We start from the raw sequence: 19,830 nt of genomic DNA on the forward strand, positions 1-19,830 counted from the left end.
GTCTTGGTCTGTGACCCAGAAGGTTAGGGTTAGGGTTAGACTACAGTAAGTAAAGTAAGTAAAACTGATATGGATGAAAACTTATCTATAAATGTGATCGTCTTTAGCAAGGTTTGTAAGTAAAGTAAGTAAAATTGTATTTATACAGCACCTTTCAAGATAAAAATCACAAAGTGCTTCACAGAAGCTAAAACCTAAAAATAAAAATCAACCAAAAGCAAGTTTAAAAAGATGAGCTTTTAGCTGTTTTTTTAAAAGTGACCACTGAGTCCACAGATCTCAGTTCCACAATCTGGGGGCCACACACAGTTTGGAGATGCCACCACGGATGGTTTCCTCCTGCTGTGGTTTTCTCACTGATCAGGGTTATGCAATGTCTCTCTTCTGGATGTTTATGCTCTTCATATCTACCTGATACTTTGTTGTGCTTACCCGCTCTGACTTCAGATGATTTACTAAGGGAAGTCAAATCATGGAAATGGAAAAGGATCCTTACTTCAGGGATTAGTGGCAATCAAAGCTGTGCCCTCCTGCTCAGAAACATCAATATATGGAGAATCTGCTGTGATCTATGGATGAGATTTTCACATGATGTCCCAGCTGACTGATGAACCATAAGCTGTGTGAGAGGCACTTCATGACTGCGTAACAGAAGATAAATGTGATGGTTAAAGAGAAAAACTTTCTCTCTTTGGACCATGAGAGTAAGGACGTACAGATGCCTGTAATGAAAGCAGCACTGGCTCATTGTAATGATCAGATTTGGAGCTTTGAGCTAACTGTGAGTGTTAATGTGGCAGGTTGCTCACTGGTGACAAACACACTGAGCTGTGTTTGTGAATGCTCGTTCTCAATCATATCAGACTGAAAAAGTCGATCTGATATGAGTTTATTTACTGAGACGAGCTGCCTGATGGTCCAATGAGATTCTGTGCTAATGTTCACTTCACCATTTAATATGTACCAGTGTTCAACACAACCAAAATGAGTTCTTCTGTGTCCTATAATCAGGTTTTTAAATATAAATTAGCTTCAGTCAGTTATAAAAACTATTGTGACCTTTTTATCTGTAACATCTAAATCCACTGGCAGTGGGGCATTGGTTATCACAGTGTCCTGCTCTGTGTCGTTTACATTATTCTGACACAACAGGGGGCTACCCCAGCAGTACACTACGGCCCATCACACCATCCAAAGTGAGCACGAACAGCCTCCCCAGATCCCAATCCAAGCATGGGATGAAATAAACCTGATCCACACATACCTCCACCTGCAGCTGACACAGTCCCTGTGACAACCCACCAGGGTCAAAACAACAAAAGCAGAATTCAATTCAATTCAATTCAATTCAGTTTTATTTATATAGCGCCAAATCACAACAAATGTCGCCTCAAGGCGCTTCATAGATACAGAGAAAAGCCCAACAATCATATGACCCCCTATGAGCAGCACTTTGGCGACAGTGGGAAGGAAAAACTCCCTTTTAACAGGAAGAAACCTCCGGCAGAACCAGGCTCAGGGAGGGGCGGGGCCATCTGCTGCGACCGGTTGGGGTGAGAGAAGGAAGACAGGATAAAAGACATGCTGAAGAAGAGGGACAAACATATCATATCATGCCATCTGAAAAAGCTTCTAGTTGGCTTGTATACATTCAAAGAGTTCTGTTGAAATGAGGTAAGGAACAAAAACAGAAGCGTAGATGTTTTAAAAGCATCTGTAGATCTGAATGTTTAATTAGGTGAGTTTCATGCTCCAAACAACCTCCCATCTTCTTAATCTCTTTTCCTTGACTTCAGTGATGATGTCATCAATCAAGGAAACGTGTGAACATATTCCAGCTTCAATTTGGGAAACAGACAAAGATTTTCACCGAGCCGGAGCAGGTGACCCTGAAGCCACCGTTCTCAGGATGCTCGCTCAAAAGGGGTCGTCTGATTGGTGGGGCTCCCTCTGTGTTATTGTAGAGCCTTTACCTTCAAAAACAATCAACTCCAGGTGGTTTACACTGTGATTTGGTGTAAATACAATTGACCAGCATGAGAGAAAGACACTCTCTGTATTCTCTGTCAGTAGTTCATGTTCAAATGCATATTGGTGTTTTCCAGAATTACTGGATATGAATGAAATACTGCATTTCTTCTTTTTTTCTTACTGTTGCTTGTTGTGCTGGTTTTCTTCAATGACCTTCAGTTCAGAACTTTGTTTTCTACTCGAGTACTGAAAGCATTACACACAGTGTATTCTGCTTGTTTTATGCTTTTTAACGTTCACATGCCAATGGATGCATCAGAGACCAAGTTGGGGTTCAGTAACTTGCCCAAGGACACCTTGGTGAGAACTCCAGACTAGAGCACACAGAGATTGAACCAACAACCATCCAATCAGCAGATGACCTGCTGTGCAGCCAACTCAGTGACGAACAAGGAAGGACGACGAGAGAGGAAGAAAAATGGACCGAATGCAGCTGTAGGCGTATGTGGGTGTGTTGATTCTTACTGCCGAGCATCCAGTAGAGTCGCTACGGCCAGTTTATGACATCCTGAGTCTGGTAGAGAAGTTTTAAAGGTGACACAAGATTAATCATAGAAGCACAAAAAGGATATAATTTCTTGATAAAGACACAATAGATGATCATCGTTCATGACACAAACGTGCTCCCATTTGAGGTGTATGGAGCAAGTGGGCGTGTCTCCTGCTGTGATGTCAGATCCTGGTACTGATGTGACTGTGTGAGCACCAAGTCCCCTTCAGAGGACTCTGTCAACAGAACATCCAAGTAAACCAGGGATGAGATAAAAACATGGGCAGCATGTGATGCAGGTCCAGCTGTACATGGAACATGCTAGTGTACGATGGCAAACCGTCTGTCCTGCAGTCAGGACACGTGAGTTGTCCCTAACATTGCAGGTTTCCAAAAGAAAACAATCACCTGTAACAGCTGGTTTACTGTATATGACCCTTGGCCTGCAACTGCAGAAAGAAAGCTGTCCATGATGGGACCAGTGCAGAGGAATAAACCTGAGCTTCCTCCTGATGGGACCAGTGCAGAGGAATGAACCTGAGCTTCCTCCTGCACTTGTGTCAAATATGGACACGCCTTTGTCCTCATGAAAGTTTGCGTTCACTCAGACTCATGCCCTGGTGTCCAACCATGCCAAAATATAGAAAACTGTCAGGTAACGAGTTGGAATAAAGTTGAATGAAACCTTAAAACACAGAGATGATGATATTTTATACTTCTTGCTTTATAAACAGTCAAAGCAAACGGGGTCATTTTTGAGCCCAGAGGACAACAGATGTGATTATTTGCTGCCAGTAAAAAACTTGAAGTTTAAAAACAGCTTTCTAAATTAACTTTGACATAAACCCGTCTGTGATCATCTGTTAAAGCGACCAACTCTGGTTGTGAAACGATAATCACAATAACTGATGATTTAATTTATTTTTTACCCAAAAACAAGGAAAAAAATAATTTTATGAGGTTTTTATCAGACTTAAATTTGAAATGGAATAAAAAAATGTTTAAAAATGTTTGAATTAAGTTTTAATTAAAAGTGGGGGAAAAATCACTTCATATTAATTATCAATCAAACCAGATCGGACCACAGCTGTGATTATGTGCTGCCATTTAAAATCTGAAATGATTAAAAAAACAAAAACAATTCTCACTAAAGTTCAACATACAGCACTCTGTGGTTAGGGGTTAGGGTCAGACAGTCAAAATAATCTAAACATTTAAATATTTTATTGTCTCGTTTTATTTTTGCTCAAAAACAGACGATACTTTATGTAAACAAGGTTTAGTGGCCCTAAAATGTATAATGTTGGGTAAATTTTGTGTTAATGTGTTGGTCTTAAGTTAAACTAACATGTAACACTGAAATTTATACTTTGTACTTTAAAAAACACTCAAATGAAGTGGGGTCATTTTTGACCCCTGAGGACCACAGCTGTGTGGACGACATTATGAGGGTTAAGCTGCTGCAGCTGCAGGTGACTGTCACACAACAAAGGCTGAAATAATCTAACCCAGCTTTCTGTTAGTCATCCTGGGTTAACTGCAGTTACTCGAATCATTTCAAGAGTTGTATCACCTCCGTGGACTGATCTCTTGATTCCTTTTAGTTTTCAGGACTTAATGAATGAGGTGGTCATGTTATTAACCCTGTCATGCATGAACTATACAACCTCAATCAGGACTTTTATTCATCTTTAGGCATGAACAGATGAATAAAAATCCTGATTGAGGTTATCATAATTCATGCATGAAACAGTTAAATAACAATAATTACAAAGAAGCACATCTACAGTAACATTAAAGGACCAGGCAGCGTTTGGACACATCAGTGTCCAGTGTAGAGGTTTAAGTACCATCAACTCTGACACAGATACAGACAACAGCCTTTGCATGCTGTCCACTGTCGTGACTACTGTGTGAAAGGGTTACCTTATCCCGACTCTGCACTCTCACTAATCTTGAATGAATTAGACTGAAGGAGGAACTGCTTAGAGAGCCGGGCACATCGCTGCTCGTAGCCGAGACCTTCTCACATCTTTACATTCAGCACACTGCATTGTGTTGTGGTGACAACATTATAGGAGACATGCTTATGAAAATTACATGCACTGTGTGCTGTGGATAAGGATCACACAGCATCCTGCCAACAGCACACAGACAGCTATTAATCTCTGCTTTTGCTCCTGTGATGAGCTGAGGCCACTCCAAAGGACCACAGCGCCCCCTACTGGAATGTTAAAGTATATCCTTAAGAAATAAGGTAGAGAGTGTGTGTTTGTGCAGATGCACACATGGGGTGGCCCAGGAAGTTCTTATAAATCTGACTACATGACCAAAAGTAACAGTTCCACAAAACAAGTTGATTCAATACCAGCTCAGAAATCACAAATTAAACTGGTGCTTCTGGTTTCTCAAAACGTTAAAAAGCAGAAGCATCATCAATCATTTCACCTGCTTTGCTGCACATTAAAGAGACACCAGCTACACTATGGTGTTATTTTTGTGCCTCTATTCTGAGTGCACATAAAAAATGTTGCAAGTACAAATGCTGCATTTTGAAAATTATTTTGAGCAAAGAGAAGTTTGTCTTTTGTCCACAGGTCTGTCTTTGCTGTGTCCATATCACTGCTGCTGGCATGAAGCCGTGCCTGCAGCCCTTTCAAGTTGCACAGGCAGCTGAGCTCGTCGAGGAAAAGACATCCATGTGTGCGCTCACAGGGCTTGTTCCAGCTCCCAGCAGTCTCATGAGGGTGGAGGAGACTTCGGGAGACGGGGTTAGGGTTGGAGCCCACTCCAGTCAACACAGAGAACGAGGCCTTAATGGCTGAGCTGCAGTTCCTCTCAGCCACTCCTCTGAGACATTCGGCCTTTTCATTGTGTGTGCTGGTCAGATCGTGTCAGTGCTGAGGTTTGTAGAACTTGGTCATTAATTAATCATTCATATCAAAAGTCATTTAAAACCAACTCAAGGACTGCAACCATTTTAATGGGAAACATCTATTAGCCATCAGTGAGTGGTAGTGCCAGAGTTAAATATTTAAACAAGCATGTGTATAGACAGACTCCAGGGGTCGAGCATCTGCCTTTTCCTTTAAGTTTTTACAACCTGTTCATCTTGTTCAGAATATATGTAAATTCTATGGATTTTCATTATTTATAAGGATAGTCATGAATCTTTATGTATTTATAAGGACCGTCTTAAAAGGATGGATCAAAGTTTGCATGACTCGTGGGATATGAGGAGCATGACTTCTTGCATTTTGGTGTTCAAATGATCCAAGTTTGAAAGCCAAGTGCATACTTAAAGTCAACTTCAAACTATCCATCCATCCATCTGCTTCTCCTTTTCAGGATGGTGGGAGGTGCTGGAGCCCACAGCTGTCTTAGTGAGGCAGGGAACACCTGGACAGGTCGCCAGTCTGTCGCAGGGCCAACAGACAGGAGACAACCATTCGTACTCACAGTCACACCTATGGGCAAGTTAAAGTTTCCAATTAAACTATCATATTTTTATGATTCTCACATCAATATTAACTTTGCATTTGCCACTTCCAGCACAAGGCTGTTCCTGCCACAGCGCCACCTACTTCCAAGGTGCATGGAGGAAAACAAGGGTCCAAAGAACAGCTGTGATCCAGCCTGTGGTCACCGTCAGAGAATGATGAAGACGAGTCCAGCACAATACCAAGAAAGCACAGGTTAATAAAACAAAAAGAAAACTACAGAAACTAAACTACTAGCTCTGCTCTGTCCTGACTGGGCCGTCCAGTGATAAGCAGCACAGGGGAGACAAAACCATCTATGAACCCTGTAGATGTCCATCAGACTGCTCAAATAAATAAATCAGTGAGTATGTAAACAGGTAAAAAGTGTGTTACTGTGTGTAACTCCAGTTATTATAAATACTTGTGTGTCCTTCTATGTATGAAGACATGCAAACTGTCAAACCCGAGCATTTTAGTAACCACACCACAGAACATGGAAACACTAAGGCTGATGAAGTTTGACATGTTTAATCCAAAAAGCGGTCCAGCATCCTCTGGATGTTCTGAAAGGCATCTCTGCCGAGGTAGTCCACCTGTCCCATCTCCCACAGCCTGCGGTGGTCCAGCGGCTCGGTGTGGGCAGGAGTCTGCCACGACAAAGTGGGAAATAAACATCACATCATTACATAGATGCTTTTAACAGAAGTCTCGTTTTGAATCCTTACACAAAGACAACACAGTGTGAACACAAAGACAACACAGTGTGAACACAAAGACAACACAGTGTGAACACAGAGTCCGTGTGAAGAGCAGCAGGAGGATCACAGGAGCTAAAAAGAACAAAACACCGCTCCATGAATCATGTTCTGGCAGCACAAGTGCAGCTTTCACAAGCCGTCTGCTGCTCTGTGCCACACGTTTACGTGAACACAGTCAAAGGACGTTTCAGCCAGTGTAGCAGCTCGACTTCACTCTGAACAGACTCAACTTACAATAAACATCGATCTGAAATATTGTAGCAAACAAAATCAAAATGATAGCTGCACCAGCGTGTGCCTGCATGCCTCTGGCTCAGACACTCCTCACTGACACCTTTAGTCTGTTGCTCTGAGCCTGCAGAACGTGCTAATATTTCCACGTCTGAGGGGCCGTCACAACTAGTCTAAGGAGTTACATAATTCAACTATTAACAATTCATAATAACAACATAAACTGTTTTACAGAACATAACTTTGGCAGCTGTAAATTCATACTTCTGTGGTTTGAAGGACTACATACGGGATCAGCAGCCGTGTCTGCAGGAACGTCACTGCTTTCAGAGCCTTCGGCCCCCAAAGGTGGATCCTCAGCTTCTGACTCCTCAGATGATCTCGACTCCTCCTCCAACTGTGTGTCATCTGTGTGGGAGCGCTGCAGACGCAGGAATCATTTTACCAAACAGCAAACATGATCGTGTGTGCCGCACGCTGCTGTGAAAGCTTCTACATCACCTGATCGTGGGGATAACTCTGCTGATGCATGTTCACAGCTGTGATCAGACTGGAGCGAATGTTCAAACTAATCGTACAAGCTCGTATAAACTAGAGATGCACGATACCACTTTTTTTTATGGCCGATACCGATATCATAAATTTGGATATCTGCCGATACTGATATGAATCCGATATAGTGTTTTTTTTAATCAATAAAACTGTTTTTTTAATATCTTGCTGCATTTTGTATAAGTTCATACTCAAGTTTAAACAACAACACTAAAGCTATTCTGTTATACCTGTATGTAAAAAACACACTGCACCCAAAATATTTCATAGTTCAGCAACACTGATCAATCTAATAAAGTTAAACCTGCTCCATCCTCCCTATTCTGGTATTTTAAAGAGTACTTAGCAGAAATATTAAGCAACCTAACTAATAGGGTTGCAAACTCCCAGCTAAAGAAAATAGGGAACCCCCCCCACCACCCTCCACCTCATGATGCTTAATTGACGTAATCAAATTTAATTTGATGCAGGGTGAAAAAAAAAAAAAAAAATCACAGAAATAAATTATTTTTCAAGAATAATTAAATAGATTCAACATCTTTCTTCAACAGAACTGCAGACTGCACAGATGGTTCCCAAAGGAAAAAGTAGTATAGCTTACTAGGGTATATTAGACTTAACAGTTACTATATACAGTTACTATATACAGTAATGGACTTTTATACATTTTACATCAGTTTAAAACTTTGGGTGTAAGAGTCAGATAATTATTTATTAAAAGCTCGACATTTTAAATGAGAATAAGAAAGAAAAGTATGTCTTTGTGCCCCCTTTTCCCTGTTCATGCCCTATCGGCCCCCCTGGCTAAACTTTGCTAGCTCCGCCCCTGCACAGTTACGTCAGCTGTAGAAAAAGATCCTGGTGTAGAAATAATATTAAATAAATTCTAACAACAGCTGATCAAGCTTAAACGTGCTGCTGTTGTTCAGCCGCTGGTTTCCTCTTTCTGGTGAGAAGTGGGCCAAAAACTAAGAAGAGAGACGATCAGCTGATCATTGATCAGTTTATGATTGAAGTAGCAGCAGGAGAGAGAGAGAGAGAGAGAGAGAGAGGCAGTCGCTCCATATATCTGTTGTTAAGCTTAACGTGGGAATGCTTTACAAACATTCAGAGATGAACTTACACACTTGCTTTACTTCTCTCTGAGATAACTTCCTCATAGATTAAATGCTGGTTTGCTAGCTAGGCTACAAATACACACAGCCTCTCTATCACGTGACCACACTGCTCCTACAAGCTACGGTTATGAGCCGAGTTACGCCGTGTGGGAAGTTTTGTGAGGTGCTTTTTTGATATTTAATGGATCGGATTACATTTTTTATTTCTCTCCGATATCCGATCCAGTGATTTAGGTCAGTATCGGACCGATACCGATACGTAATATCGGATCGGTCCATCTCTAGTATAAACACAGTGAATCAAGTTGTAATGAATTAAACAAATGACCGAAAGACAACGAGAAGCTGGGAGGCCTGTGGCAGACAGCAGGCTGTATCCTGGACTTTTTTCTTCCTGGAGTCAAATGAAGTCAGGCTGAAATACTCACAACTACCACAGTCATTACTATGATATATGAAAAACACAACTAGCTAATAAGGTTGTTCATTAAGCTAATTAATGTACTGATTATATCGAATGAGTACTTACAGGAAAAGTCTGACTTGTGTTTAAAGTAGTTAAACGACTCTGACTCATGCACAGCTATGACTGTTATGTTTAGTAATAAACAAAAAAGCAAAAAATGATGCTTCAACACAGAAACTGTCCAAGAGCTTAACACACAGATCAGCATGTCAGCTTACCACAGCAGGCTCAGGCTGTGAATACAGGTACTCTGGAGGAGGAGGAGAAAAATGTGCAAGCAGTGAATTCGAGGTGTCCAAGTTTTCTGTAAACGGCATCTTGGCGTCTCTTTCTTGGATCTGCACAAAGACAAAAAAAGCAGGATAGTAAATGTTGGGCTGACGGCCAGGCCCAGCGCTGCACAGCCATCTGACACGTCGAGCTGCCAGTCTGCACGTTCATGTTCCAAACTCTGCAGCAACTTATGTGACAGACGGACAAATCTTCAGCTACAGAGGGAGAAGTCAGCAGTGAAACTGGTGCTGGAGCGGCTGCAGAGAAAACGTGCAGAGCATCTGCCAAACGTGGCGAATGGTCGACTTCCTGCAAAGCAACACTCGTCACAATGAAACAAGATCCAGCAAACTGGTGACAATGTGTCCTTACATGAGAACCATGCAGTTCAACAAAGCAGACAGTGTGAGTGAGCCAGTGTGGTGCCTTCACTACAGCATCATGATGCTCGTTTACTAACACACCACCTGTGAGCTGCTGTACAGTCACTGATGGGAAAGCAGAGACATCTCAGAGGTTTCACTATCAGACTGACGGCTCATGTGATCGTATGCATGCTCAGCTGTAACTCATGATGGTGACGTCTGCTGCTGTTTAAATCTTTAGCTTCATTGTCCCACTCAGATCCTTTGACTCCAGGTGTGTGACTTCGGACCTCCACCCACTACTGAGTCCCACACCTGTCCCGATTAAACCTTCACTGTCCCACCCGCCCTCATGCACATTCCTACCTGTTGTGGTTTCTTCTGCTCTTGCTTGGGCTGGACCGCTGGAGCAGATGACACTGTGTGGATGAGGTATTCCTTCCACCACAGAGACACAAACTGCTCCATGTTGTGCGAGTAGCTGCTGTTTCCCTGCGAGCTCCAGGGTTTGTCTGCTCCGAGGAAGTGGATGATCTTTGCACCGTGGCCAAACCTGCAAGAACAAACCTGTAACTCCAACATGTCCAACTGTGGCTGTAAAACCAGCAACACAGAGAAGAAACCCACACAGAGTATTTCCCAATTTATCCTCAAACCCATATTTATGTTCCAGAAGGTTCATTGGAGCGTCATCAGCTGTCACCGTCTGTGAGTTTATTCTCGTTGTGTTCAGACTGGAAGGTTACATTCACAGTTGCTCTTGTGCCAATTCACACAAATTAGAAACGAACAACAGAAAACGTGCAGGGCTTAAAAACCATCCTGACTTCTGTGTTTTTGTGTACCTACAACACTACAGATGTATAAAAACACACACAAGCCAGATAACTGCAGCATCCAATCAACGGTCGCCTTCATAGACAAGCTGAAAAGTGTCACACAGATGAAAAGAAGCAAAGCGTTGCCTAAAACACCAGGACTCATTCATCCAGCAGGATTATGGACCTGTGGCCTCCTGCTGAAGCACTTTCCTACTTTACCCGACTGCCTCGTTCACACCAGCACGTTTTTATCTATAAGTGCTTTCTAGACAGCATTTTTCATACAGAGCTTTTGATGCCACATTCAAAACTGCAGCATTAACACTGATCATGTCCAGCAACAGTTGGACATGTATATATCATATATATCATGGAGCATTCAGGAGTGAGCGGTCAGTGAGGGCGTGTGGAGTCAAATTTAGCGGCTCTGCTTCGACGGCGTTGTGCAAACACATCTTGCACAGATGGAGGAGGACAGCTGAAGCAACAAGACGAGCAGAGAAAGTCCACCTCTGAAGAAAATTAGATGTTGGAGTCCAGATTAAAGAGATTTCTCAGAGTGATGTCAGCGACTGATCTGTTTTATTTCAGTGCACGTGTAGCAAATATGTTTTCACCTCAGCGATGCAGGCAGCAGATGATGCTCCTGTGACAATAAATACAAAACTATTTGATTTATGCCCAAAATAATGACATGCATTAAGGAGTAGAACTAGCTTTTACATATGGAGATATTCAACTGTGGGCTTTAAGTGGAGAAGAAGCACAGACACACTCACTGTTGGAAAGCAGGCAGGTAGCTGTAGACCGAGCTGGCACTGAGGTTGTAAACAAATGGCAGGTGTTTGCTGATGTCTTCCACTGACCAGCTACTGAAGAAAGAGTTCAGCAGTCCTTGGTCTCCTCCTGTCAGCACACAACAACAAAGTCCACAATAAAACAAACTCAATGTTTTTATCTTTTGTTTTTGTGTGAATGTGTAACAATTACCCAGGTTTGAACAATAAAGCAACATTTACAAGGACTATCCATTATTTTAGTAATCGAGTATCCTATTGATGTTTCCATGCGTATAGGCCGCAGTTGATAAACGAAGCATCAAAGCAAAGAATTTTTCCGACGGCTGCAACGATTCATCGAGTATTTCAAGGAATTTGATTTTTTTAAATCCTTGAAACAAAGTCTACGTCCACACGTACACGGGTATTTTTGAAAACTGAGATTTTCTGTTTTCGTTTTAAAAAATAATCCCGTCCACACGTAAAGGCAGAAATGAAGGAAAACGCTGCTAGGAACATGCCAAAGCAGCAGGTGGCGCTATATTCCTAACCGTGCAGAAATGTTGGCCAATCAGAAGTCTAGAAGCCTCGGTGGGAAATAGTAAACAAAGCTGGGGCATAGAAGCAGAACCGAGTCGTATGTGTGGAGGGACAGTAACTGTGTGTGTATATGTAAGCATTTAAACACTGCAGAGAGAACAATTAACAGTATTGTAGAAATTCATTTCACCAAAACAATATCGTGGCGCACAGTGTGACGTCAAAAAGGCGCACACCTTTGACGCTGCGTTTTCTCCGTTTTTCTCGTCCACACGTAAACGCACAAACGGAGTTTTCAAGAATATCCACCCTGGCCGGAGTTTTTAAAAATCTCTGTTTTCAGTGACCGAAAACGCCGTTTACGTGTGGACGAAAGGTGCAAACGCATAGAAAAATCTGCGTTTTCAAAAATACCCGGGTACGTGTGGACATATATAAATATAAAAAGCTGAAAACAGGCCAAAATCTCAATATTCTTTTATTTTATTCTTCCTAAAGTTTGGTAGGTGTGCAGGTGCTAAAGGATCCTGCACAGTAAAAACATGATGTTATGTCAGTGCATTACATTTGATGCAAAGGAGCTTGCAAAGAAAAGCGTCTGGACTTCTTTAAGTTACTTGAAGACGTTTCACCTTCATCCGAGAAGCTTCTTCAGTTCTAAGGTCAAATGGTGGAGAGTCCCAGATATAAACCTAGTGGGAGTTTCCCCCCACAGAGGGACAAAAGGACCCCCTGATGATCCTCTAATCGCCTGAGGATAGGTAAGGCTAGGTTTAAATCTGGGACTCTCCACCATTTGACCTTAGAACTCAAGAAGCTTCTGGGATGAAGGTGAAACGTCTTCAAGCAACTTAAAGAAGTCCAGACGCTTTTCTTTGCAAGCTCCTTTGACTACGATGACCTGGATGACTGAGAACCTTCACAGACATTACATTTGATGCAAAGCTGTCCAAGAGTTCACTGAGATCTGCTGTTCCTACATATTAGAAAGTCCTCAATGAATGTGTCACCCACCAGAGGCTGCCTGTGTGTGTGTGTGTTCCTGTCTAGCTATCTTTGTAAGGACCAACAGTCACTTGTGAGGACACGCTCACCGGTCCTCACAAGTTTGAAGCATTTTTGAGGCACAAAATGTGGTTTTAGTGTCAGGGTTGAAATTAGGTTATGGTCAGGTTTAGGGTCAGGGTCAGGCGTTCATTTTTAATGGTTAGGGTCAGGGGCTAAAGCATTATGTCAATGAAGGTCCTCACTAAGATGCTGAAGTCCTGGTGAGGTTAGGCTGACATAACATAATGCATTTCTGAATCAGTCAGCGCTCTCTGATCAGAACAAACCCAAAAGCTGACTGAATATTGTTGTTGGGAATAAAACATCACTGACTTGCTTTCTATGAGCACGTGACTCCGATTAGTTGAGCCATTAGAATTCAAAGCACTGCAGCTCACTGCTTGTGCCTGAGCCCGTGTAGTCGTGTGTTACCATCAAAGCTGCCGTGGCGACTGGCGTGATGCAGCAGTCTGGTGTGAGTGTGGAGGGACGGTCTGAAGACAAACACTCCTGAGTTGAAACAGTCGGGCCAGCCGGGATCAGGAGCGGCTGACAGCTCGTCCCTGTCAAACAGCTCGTCCACGTTACGCAGCACCTGAGGAGACCACAGGTCATCTAAACTCACATCTACACGGACGTCATCCACCTGAAGCTGACATCTGGACGTAAACATGTTACCTTTGTGTAGAAACAGGCGTCATAAGGGATAAAAACGTGGTTTTTTACAGAAAGCATGAGAACATTACTCATCACAGAGCCTGCTGTGAAACCTCAGCTGGTTTCATTCAGTAGGAACATCTGTGACATCACTGAGCCATTAAAGATGGTGGCCAACAGGAAACATCAGAGCTGCATGGGTACTAAAGGTGACTTCCACACACTGGACTTTATCATAGGTCATGAACTCCAGCGTGACCTGTGAACCAGCCATTGATCCGTTTCAGTGTGACTCCAGTTGTTCCTCTGATCACAGCTGCTGTGAAGTTTGAAGGCGAGCAGCTTATATGTGTGTGTTTCTGCTGTTGTTTGTTCCTGGTCAGAAGCACAAACCTCTCAGTTCACCTGCAGTAACATATGGTCACAGAGACTTTCTACAATTACATCCCACTCTAATAAAAACGAGCTGACTGGCTACAGCACAGAAAAGAAACCTAGGGTTGTTCTTGTTTTTATTGTTGTTGTAACAAACTCTATGCCAAATGAAGATATCTGTGAGACACCACTTCCTCTGTGCTGAGACTGGCTCAAACTGCTCCCCACTCCTCCCACCCGAGTGTTTGTGATCCTCCCCTCAACCAGCTTCAGACATGTCGGCATGTGTCAGTGGACTCACCAGAGTGTCGGCATCCAGAAAGACACATTTGCTGTACTGTGTCAGAGTCCAGCAGTGGATCTTAGTGAACGTGATACCGAGCTCAGGACGTCCCAGCAAGCACAGGTGGTGGTAATCTTCACTGTCCATCACATCCACCACAATCACTTCATCAAACACGTCGTTAAGGGCGAGTCTGTGGGGCGAGTCATAAACGTCAAGATATGATTGTTAGCAGATGAGCCTGTTTGTTCAGGAGTCATGGGACACCCAACATTTTCACACAGCTCCCATTTGTTGCTCCCATCCCAGTAACATCTGGCCAGTATGCCAACTTAACGTTACTTCGTGTAGTGACAAATGTGGGTCACTTCCTTCACTTTGATTTTTCCTATATGAAAAGAAACCAAACCACAACTACAGGTTTGATCACCTGGTTCAGACCAGAGTAAAGTGTTTACAGCACTTCACATGTTCTGCATTTTTCATGTTACAGTCCCAATTCCAACTTCTACACACAATAACCCACAATGGAAAAGTCTGGATGCTAATTTATTTTTTTAAAAGCTCTTACTACAGTTGGATCAGGATCGAATGGCTCGTAGAAACGGGCACGATGCGCCCGTACTCCCAAAACACCTCCCACAGATCACTGAGGGCCACGGTTGAATGCCTCCTCCAAGCCCACAAAACATGTGCACTGGTTGGGTGAACTCCCAGCACCTTTGAATATCTCTGAGAGGGTAAAGAGCTGGTCCAGTTTTCCGCAACTGGGACGATCCTCCTGTAACCGAGGTTTGACTAATGCAGGCGTGTCCAACTCCAGGCCTCAAGGGCCGGTGCAGGTTTTAGACGTGTCCTTGATCCAGCACAGCTGATTTAAATGGATAAATGACCTCCTCAACATGTCATGAAGTTCTCCAGAGGCCTGGCAATGAAGTAATCATGTGATCCAGCTGTGTTGACCCAGGGTGAGATCTCAAACCTGCAGGACACCGACCCTCGAGGCCTGCAGTTGGACACCCCTGGACGAATGGATGGTGGGCTCTCCTTTCCAGCACCCTGGCATAGACCTTCCCAGGGAGGCTGAGGAGTGTGAGCCCCCTATATTTGGAACACACCCTCCGGTTCCCCTTCTTAAAAATGGGAACCACCACCCAGGTGTGCCAGTCCAGAGGTACCACCCCTGACCATGCAAGGTATCCAGAGCAACATCCAGAGCCTTCAGGAACTCAGGGCGAGCCTCATCCACCCCCGGGGCCCCGCAACCAAGGAGTTGTTTAACTGCCTCAGTGATGGAGTCGTCATCCACCCGTCCCCAGACTCTGCGTCCTCTACAGAAGACGTGTCAGTGGGTTTAAGGAGGTCCCACAGGCTAACCAAGCCTGATGTCTCCCTTTATCTCTCGTGTCCTGAATGTACATTTCTGTAGGACTCAGACAATCACTGTGCACCAACGTCTCCCACCTGACGCAGTTTGATCAGTTCTACAAAGCAGAACGAGAGAATCTGCCCAAAATTAGATGCATCAAGCTTGTAGAGTCATGCACGAAAAGAACTGAGGCTGCAAAAGCTGCATTAACACAGGCTGTGGATACTTATATACATATGAAGATTTCTAGACTTAATATATTTTGGAATAGGGCTGTAACAGGACAAGATGTGGAACAAAAGCTTCCTGGAGCCACTGCATGAAGATGCAAACACCCATGGATATTTAACAATGACTGACTTCGAGCACACATGAGGAAGCGAGACTATTTCTTTTAACGTTTGACACACGGTTCATCATTCGCCCACCTTGACTGCTCAGACACATTTGGTGTGATCATGGCAACTATGTGGCGAGTTGTTCCATGCCGCCGCAGACTTCTGGCCACGACAGCGGCGCCCATGCAGTAAGAGTCTGTGGTGGCGAGGGTCACAAAAGCCTCAGCAGCTGGAGAAAGAACAGAAAGACACCGTCAGGCTGACGTGTGTTTAATCTTTGTTTCTTTGTTGCAGCAGGAAAAGTAACCACTGCATGGTTTGACTTTTACACGAGGTCCTGATACGCTGTTCATACTGAGAGTTGAGTAACAGCGACCATTTCACAAGCGATATCAGGAAAGGCATGTTAGAGAAAAAAAGACTACTTGTAGTATTTAAAATATTTCAGGATCTTCGTGGAACAAGCAGCTATTTTAAATAAAGAATACAATTCAGAAAGCCACTATGGACAGATCCAGGCCTGCCCTGCTCCAAAGCCACACACTCCTCCCCAGACAGTGTTTCATGAGCCATTAAGCAGCCTGTGATAGGTTAACATCAAGCAGATGCACTTCTAGTAAGACCAACTGACTAGTTTTGGTCATTCTCAGTGGAAGATATGTTGAGGTTCAGACTCTGAAACCTTTCAAAATGTTATTTGACAGATTTCTCTGTAAACAGTCGTAACATGTTCACTGCACTACGTTTTACAAGCGCCTGTTTTCAAGCTTACCTCACGAAACCAGTAAATGCACCAGCTGTGCATCATGTTGTTGTGTTGAGTAACTGTTTACATTGTTTCACTTTGATCTGCAATAAACTAAAGTGATTTCCATTATGCTTTAATGCTTTAGCACGTCTGATGTGTAGAAATCTGCAGCAGCACTGAGAACACACTCAGCCATAAAATAATAAACTGGAGCTAAAATGTTTGATCTCACCGCTCTGTGGGCTAAAATCACCACACGACACTAGAGGTGGGGAAAAAATGGATACTGTGTAGCATGGTGATATTTTGTTTGCTAATAATGTATCGATACAGGGACAGCAGAAATCGATACTTTGTTACAAAAAGGTTTTTGTGCTCTGACTTCAGAGCATGTTGATCCTTTTCCTGAGCAAGAATCCTGACATTCCTTCACTGTCCAAATGTGTTTCACTTGTTTTTGGCAGCAATAAACATGACAGTTTACTTATTTTAATTTAAGACATGTTTTATTTTAATGAAGTTTAAAACTTTTTTATTTAATGTAAAATTATATTTTGTTTTAATTTACTTTCAAATTCTTCAGTTGCTGAAGGGGCTGCATAGTTTTCATAAACTGCATAGTTCAGAATAGCTATAATTGTACCAGATGGTTGATTCAGTTAAGTTGGACTAGACTGTAATACAAACCGTTCAGTTTGTCAACAATCAAACTGAAATGAGAGAAAGACTGAGTGTGAGACTTTGATATTAGAGAAAATGAATATTGATAAAGTTTACCTTTATGTACAGAATCTGAATATCGCTAAATATTTTTAAAAATTGCAATAATATCGTATCGTGCGTTAAGTATTGTGATAATATTGTATCGTGGGATGTATGGTGATTCCCACCTCTACATGACACCATTCAATCTGTGGCATTTTGCACCAGCGTTGCATTTTACTGACACATTTTCTACCTTCACCAGTTTTTAATCCCCAGAATGTCTCTGGAGAAGTTGGAACACGTCAAACCTGATCATTAGATCGTCACTGCTACAGATGAGCTAAATTCACTTTACAGTACAGGGCGCAGCGGCCTGTACTGTACAGTAGGTTCAGCACACACATGACCTCTCAGGGTGGGTAGCAATACACGGGCGGTAGCAGAAGCATCTGTGAAACATGGGAAGCTCTACTGGCAGGAAGATAAATATAAGAGTAATATGAGAATAAACACAAATATGAAACTGCATCATACAGACTGAAGTAACCTAAGCTGGTGTGAGTTCGTAGTATTAAAAGAAGGGCAGGGTCACTTTAAGCACTTTGGTCCACTGATGCATCAAAGCTGTGGAGCGGTCACTGCAAAGGTACCATCAAGGCTGAAAGTATACACAGGTTTTAGAGCAGGGGTCTCGGGGGCCACCAAAGTGAAGAATTATAATGCAGTTTGGCCTCTGAAGTGACTTTTTTTGTTAAAATAAGTGATTTAATATGAAGGCAATATGACAGAGAGCACAAACATGCTGATTGGCTGTGTGAGTTCACACAAACTAGTGTGTAGCACAAGTGCTGCTGTGTGCACACAGAGGACCAGAGTGTTTATAGTTCAATGAAAGGATGCGTTTAGTGAAGCGGGAGGAGCAAACACGCTTCTTATACAATATTTGACATAAAAGAACATTTTATTTGTGGCTGTTTTCTTGTTTGTTGGGGTTTTTGTACGACTCGGACACTAAAGTGGGCGTGGCCAACAGTGGCTCGTTGAAGTTTGACACCCTGATTTAGAGTCACACATCCAGACGTGTTTTATTTCTGCTGTGTTTAGAAAGGCACGCCTTTGTCTGGCTGAGCAGCCTGAACACTACCATCTAAAAACATTTGAATCTTCAAGAAACAACAACAACAAACTGGTTTCAGTTTTCAACTTTAAAACAAATCCAGTAGATTTCTAAGTTAAACAGCTGAGATGCTCGGGTCAAATATGGCTTAAAGATTTCTGCATCTGTTTAGATTTACATTTACACAAAGTCCCAACATTGGTGACTGTGGTTGTACATTTAGGATGGGGTGTGTTTTAGGTGGGATTTGTGTTGTTGTTGTTTGTGTGTGTCAGTAAAAGCCACAGTCGCTCTGCAGTGGTCAGTGGTTTCACAGAGTGGATCATCGCCACCATAGACACAGGATTGAAGTTTTGTTGTGAATGTAAGTTTTAATCACCTTTAGACTCTGCTGGGAACTCTTAATAATAAATCACAGCCCACTGCTGGTTGTTCTGATGCGTGGATACGTGGTTACACTCCTATTGTGGTTGTAAATCACGCGTCACGTAGAGCACCAAGTGTGCATGGCTGAATATCCCGAGCATACAAGCATGTTAACCTGCATGAGTGTCACATTTCACGGCTCACTGCGTGGGAGAGTGTTGGGGAACAGCACGCAATGACTTTCACGTCAGAATTACTCACTGCGCCGTTTTTCATTGACTGAAGCTCGAGAGAGTCACGACTCAGTTAATGAAGTTAACCTGTGGAGCGGTTCGCTGAGTTACTACTGCGGGCTCTGCCTCACATATAAAGCGCCTCGAGGCGACTGTTGTTGTGGTTTGACGCTGTATAAATAAAACTGCATTGAAGGAAGGTCACGCACACTGACGCGTATCTGATTCCTCAGTGGAACAAAGTGTAACGTGACAAAGTTCATGTGTTAAAGGTCACCTACCTGACATTTCTGTTGACAGACGCTTTGCGCACACTTGACAGCTGCACTTATCCACAGCGCAGATCAGGAATATGAGGCACGTGCGTGAAAGTGTCCCTGCAGGGCTGTGGGAACAGCCAATCACAGGCCCAGAGGACAGACCCGGGTTAGCAGCGGCTGTTTAGCGCCACGGCTCCTAAATCCCGAGAAACGCCACCAAACCACCGCTCAGTTGTTCCTCCGACCGTGCGACACTGGGCTGCTGCTGCTGCTGGTGCTGCTGGTGCTGCTGCTGGTTACCTGTTTGCTCAACTGGTCATTCAACCAGCACAAAGGAAGCTTGTGCAACACACTCTGCCCTACTGCCCCTCTGTTGACCGCCCTCCTTTCACTGTACATACGTGACAGGTCACCAATCAGCCGGTG

At 43.2% G+C, this 19,830-nt stretch overlaps 1 protein-coding gene across 3 annotated transcripts; it reads right to left on the bottom strand.

The window, feature by feature from the left end:
* Positions 1 to 1,332: 1,332 nt before the first annotated feature.
* gyg2 (glycogenin 2) lies at positions 1,333 to 19,737 on the bottom strand. Of its 3 annotated transcripts, none has more exons than XM_085151425.1 (10): positions 19,426 to 19,736; positions 16,066 to 16,204; positions 14,287 to 14,461; positions 13,386 to 13,548; positions 11,367 to 11,493; positions 10,133 to 10,319; positions 9,347 to 9,466; positions 7,257 to 7,413; positions 6,492 to 6,650; positions 1,333 to 6,457 (listed from the first exon to the last, which is right to left on the bottom strand). In XM_085151425.1, the coding sequence occupies exons 1-10, from the start codon at positions 19,430 to 19,432 to the stop codon at positions 6,393 to 6,395; spliced, it is 1,299 nt and encodes a 432-aa protein (XP_085007551.1). In that variant the 5' UTR covers positions 19,433 to 19,736; the 3' UTR covers positions 1,333 to 6,392. The 3 variants fall into 3 exon arrangements, with proteins under 3 accessions (XP_085007551.1, XP_085007552.1, XP_085007549.1); XM_085151426.1 differs by having other exon boundaries at positions 7,282 to 7,413; positions 19,426 to 19,710; XM_085151423.1 differs by having other exon boundaries at positions 1,333 to 6,650; positions 19,426 to 19,737.
* Positions 19,738 to 19,830: the final 93 nt, after the last annotated feature.

This window comes from Neolamprologus multifasciatus, chromosome 23 (assembly GCF_963576455.1).
Source record: "Neolamprologus multifasciatus chromosome 23, fNeoMul1.2, whole genome shotgun sequence".
Classification (NCBI taxonomy): Eukaryota; Metazoa; Chordata; class Actinopteri; order Cichliformes; family Cichlidae; genus Neolamprologus; species Neolamprologus multifasciatus.

Coding starts and splice junctions, on each gene's coding strand:
- gyg2 (XM_085151423.1), bottom strand. Junction 14,462..16,065: donor AATGTGTCTGAGCAGTCAAG/GTGGGCGAATGA, acceptor CTCGCCCCACAG/ACTCGCCCTTAACGACGTGT. Junction 9,467..10,132: donor AGCAGAAGAAACCACAACAG/GTAGGAATGTGC, acceptor GTCTTTGTGCAG/ATCCAAGAAAGAGACGCCAA.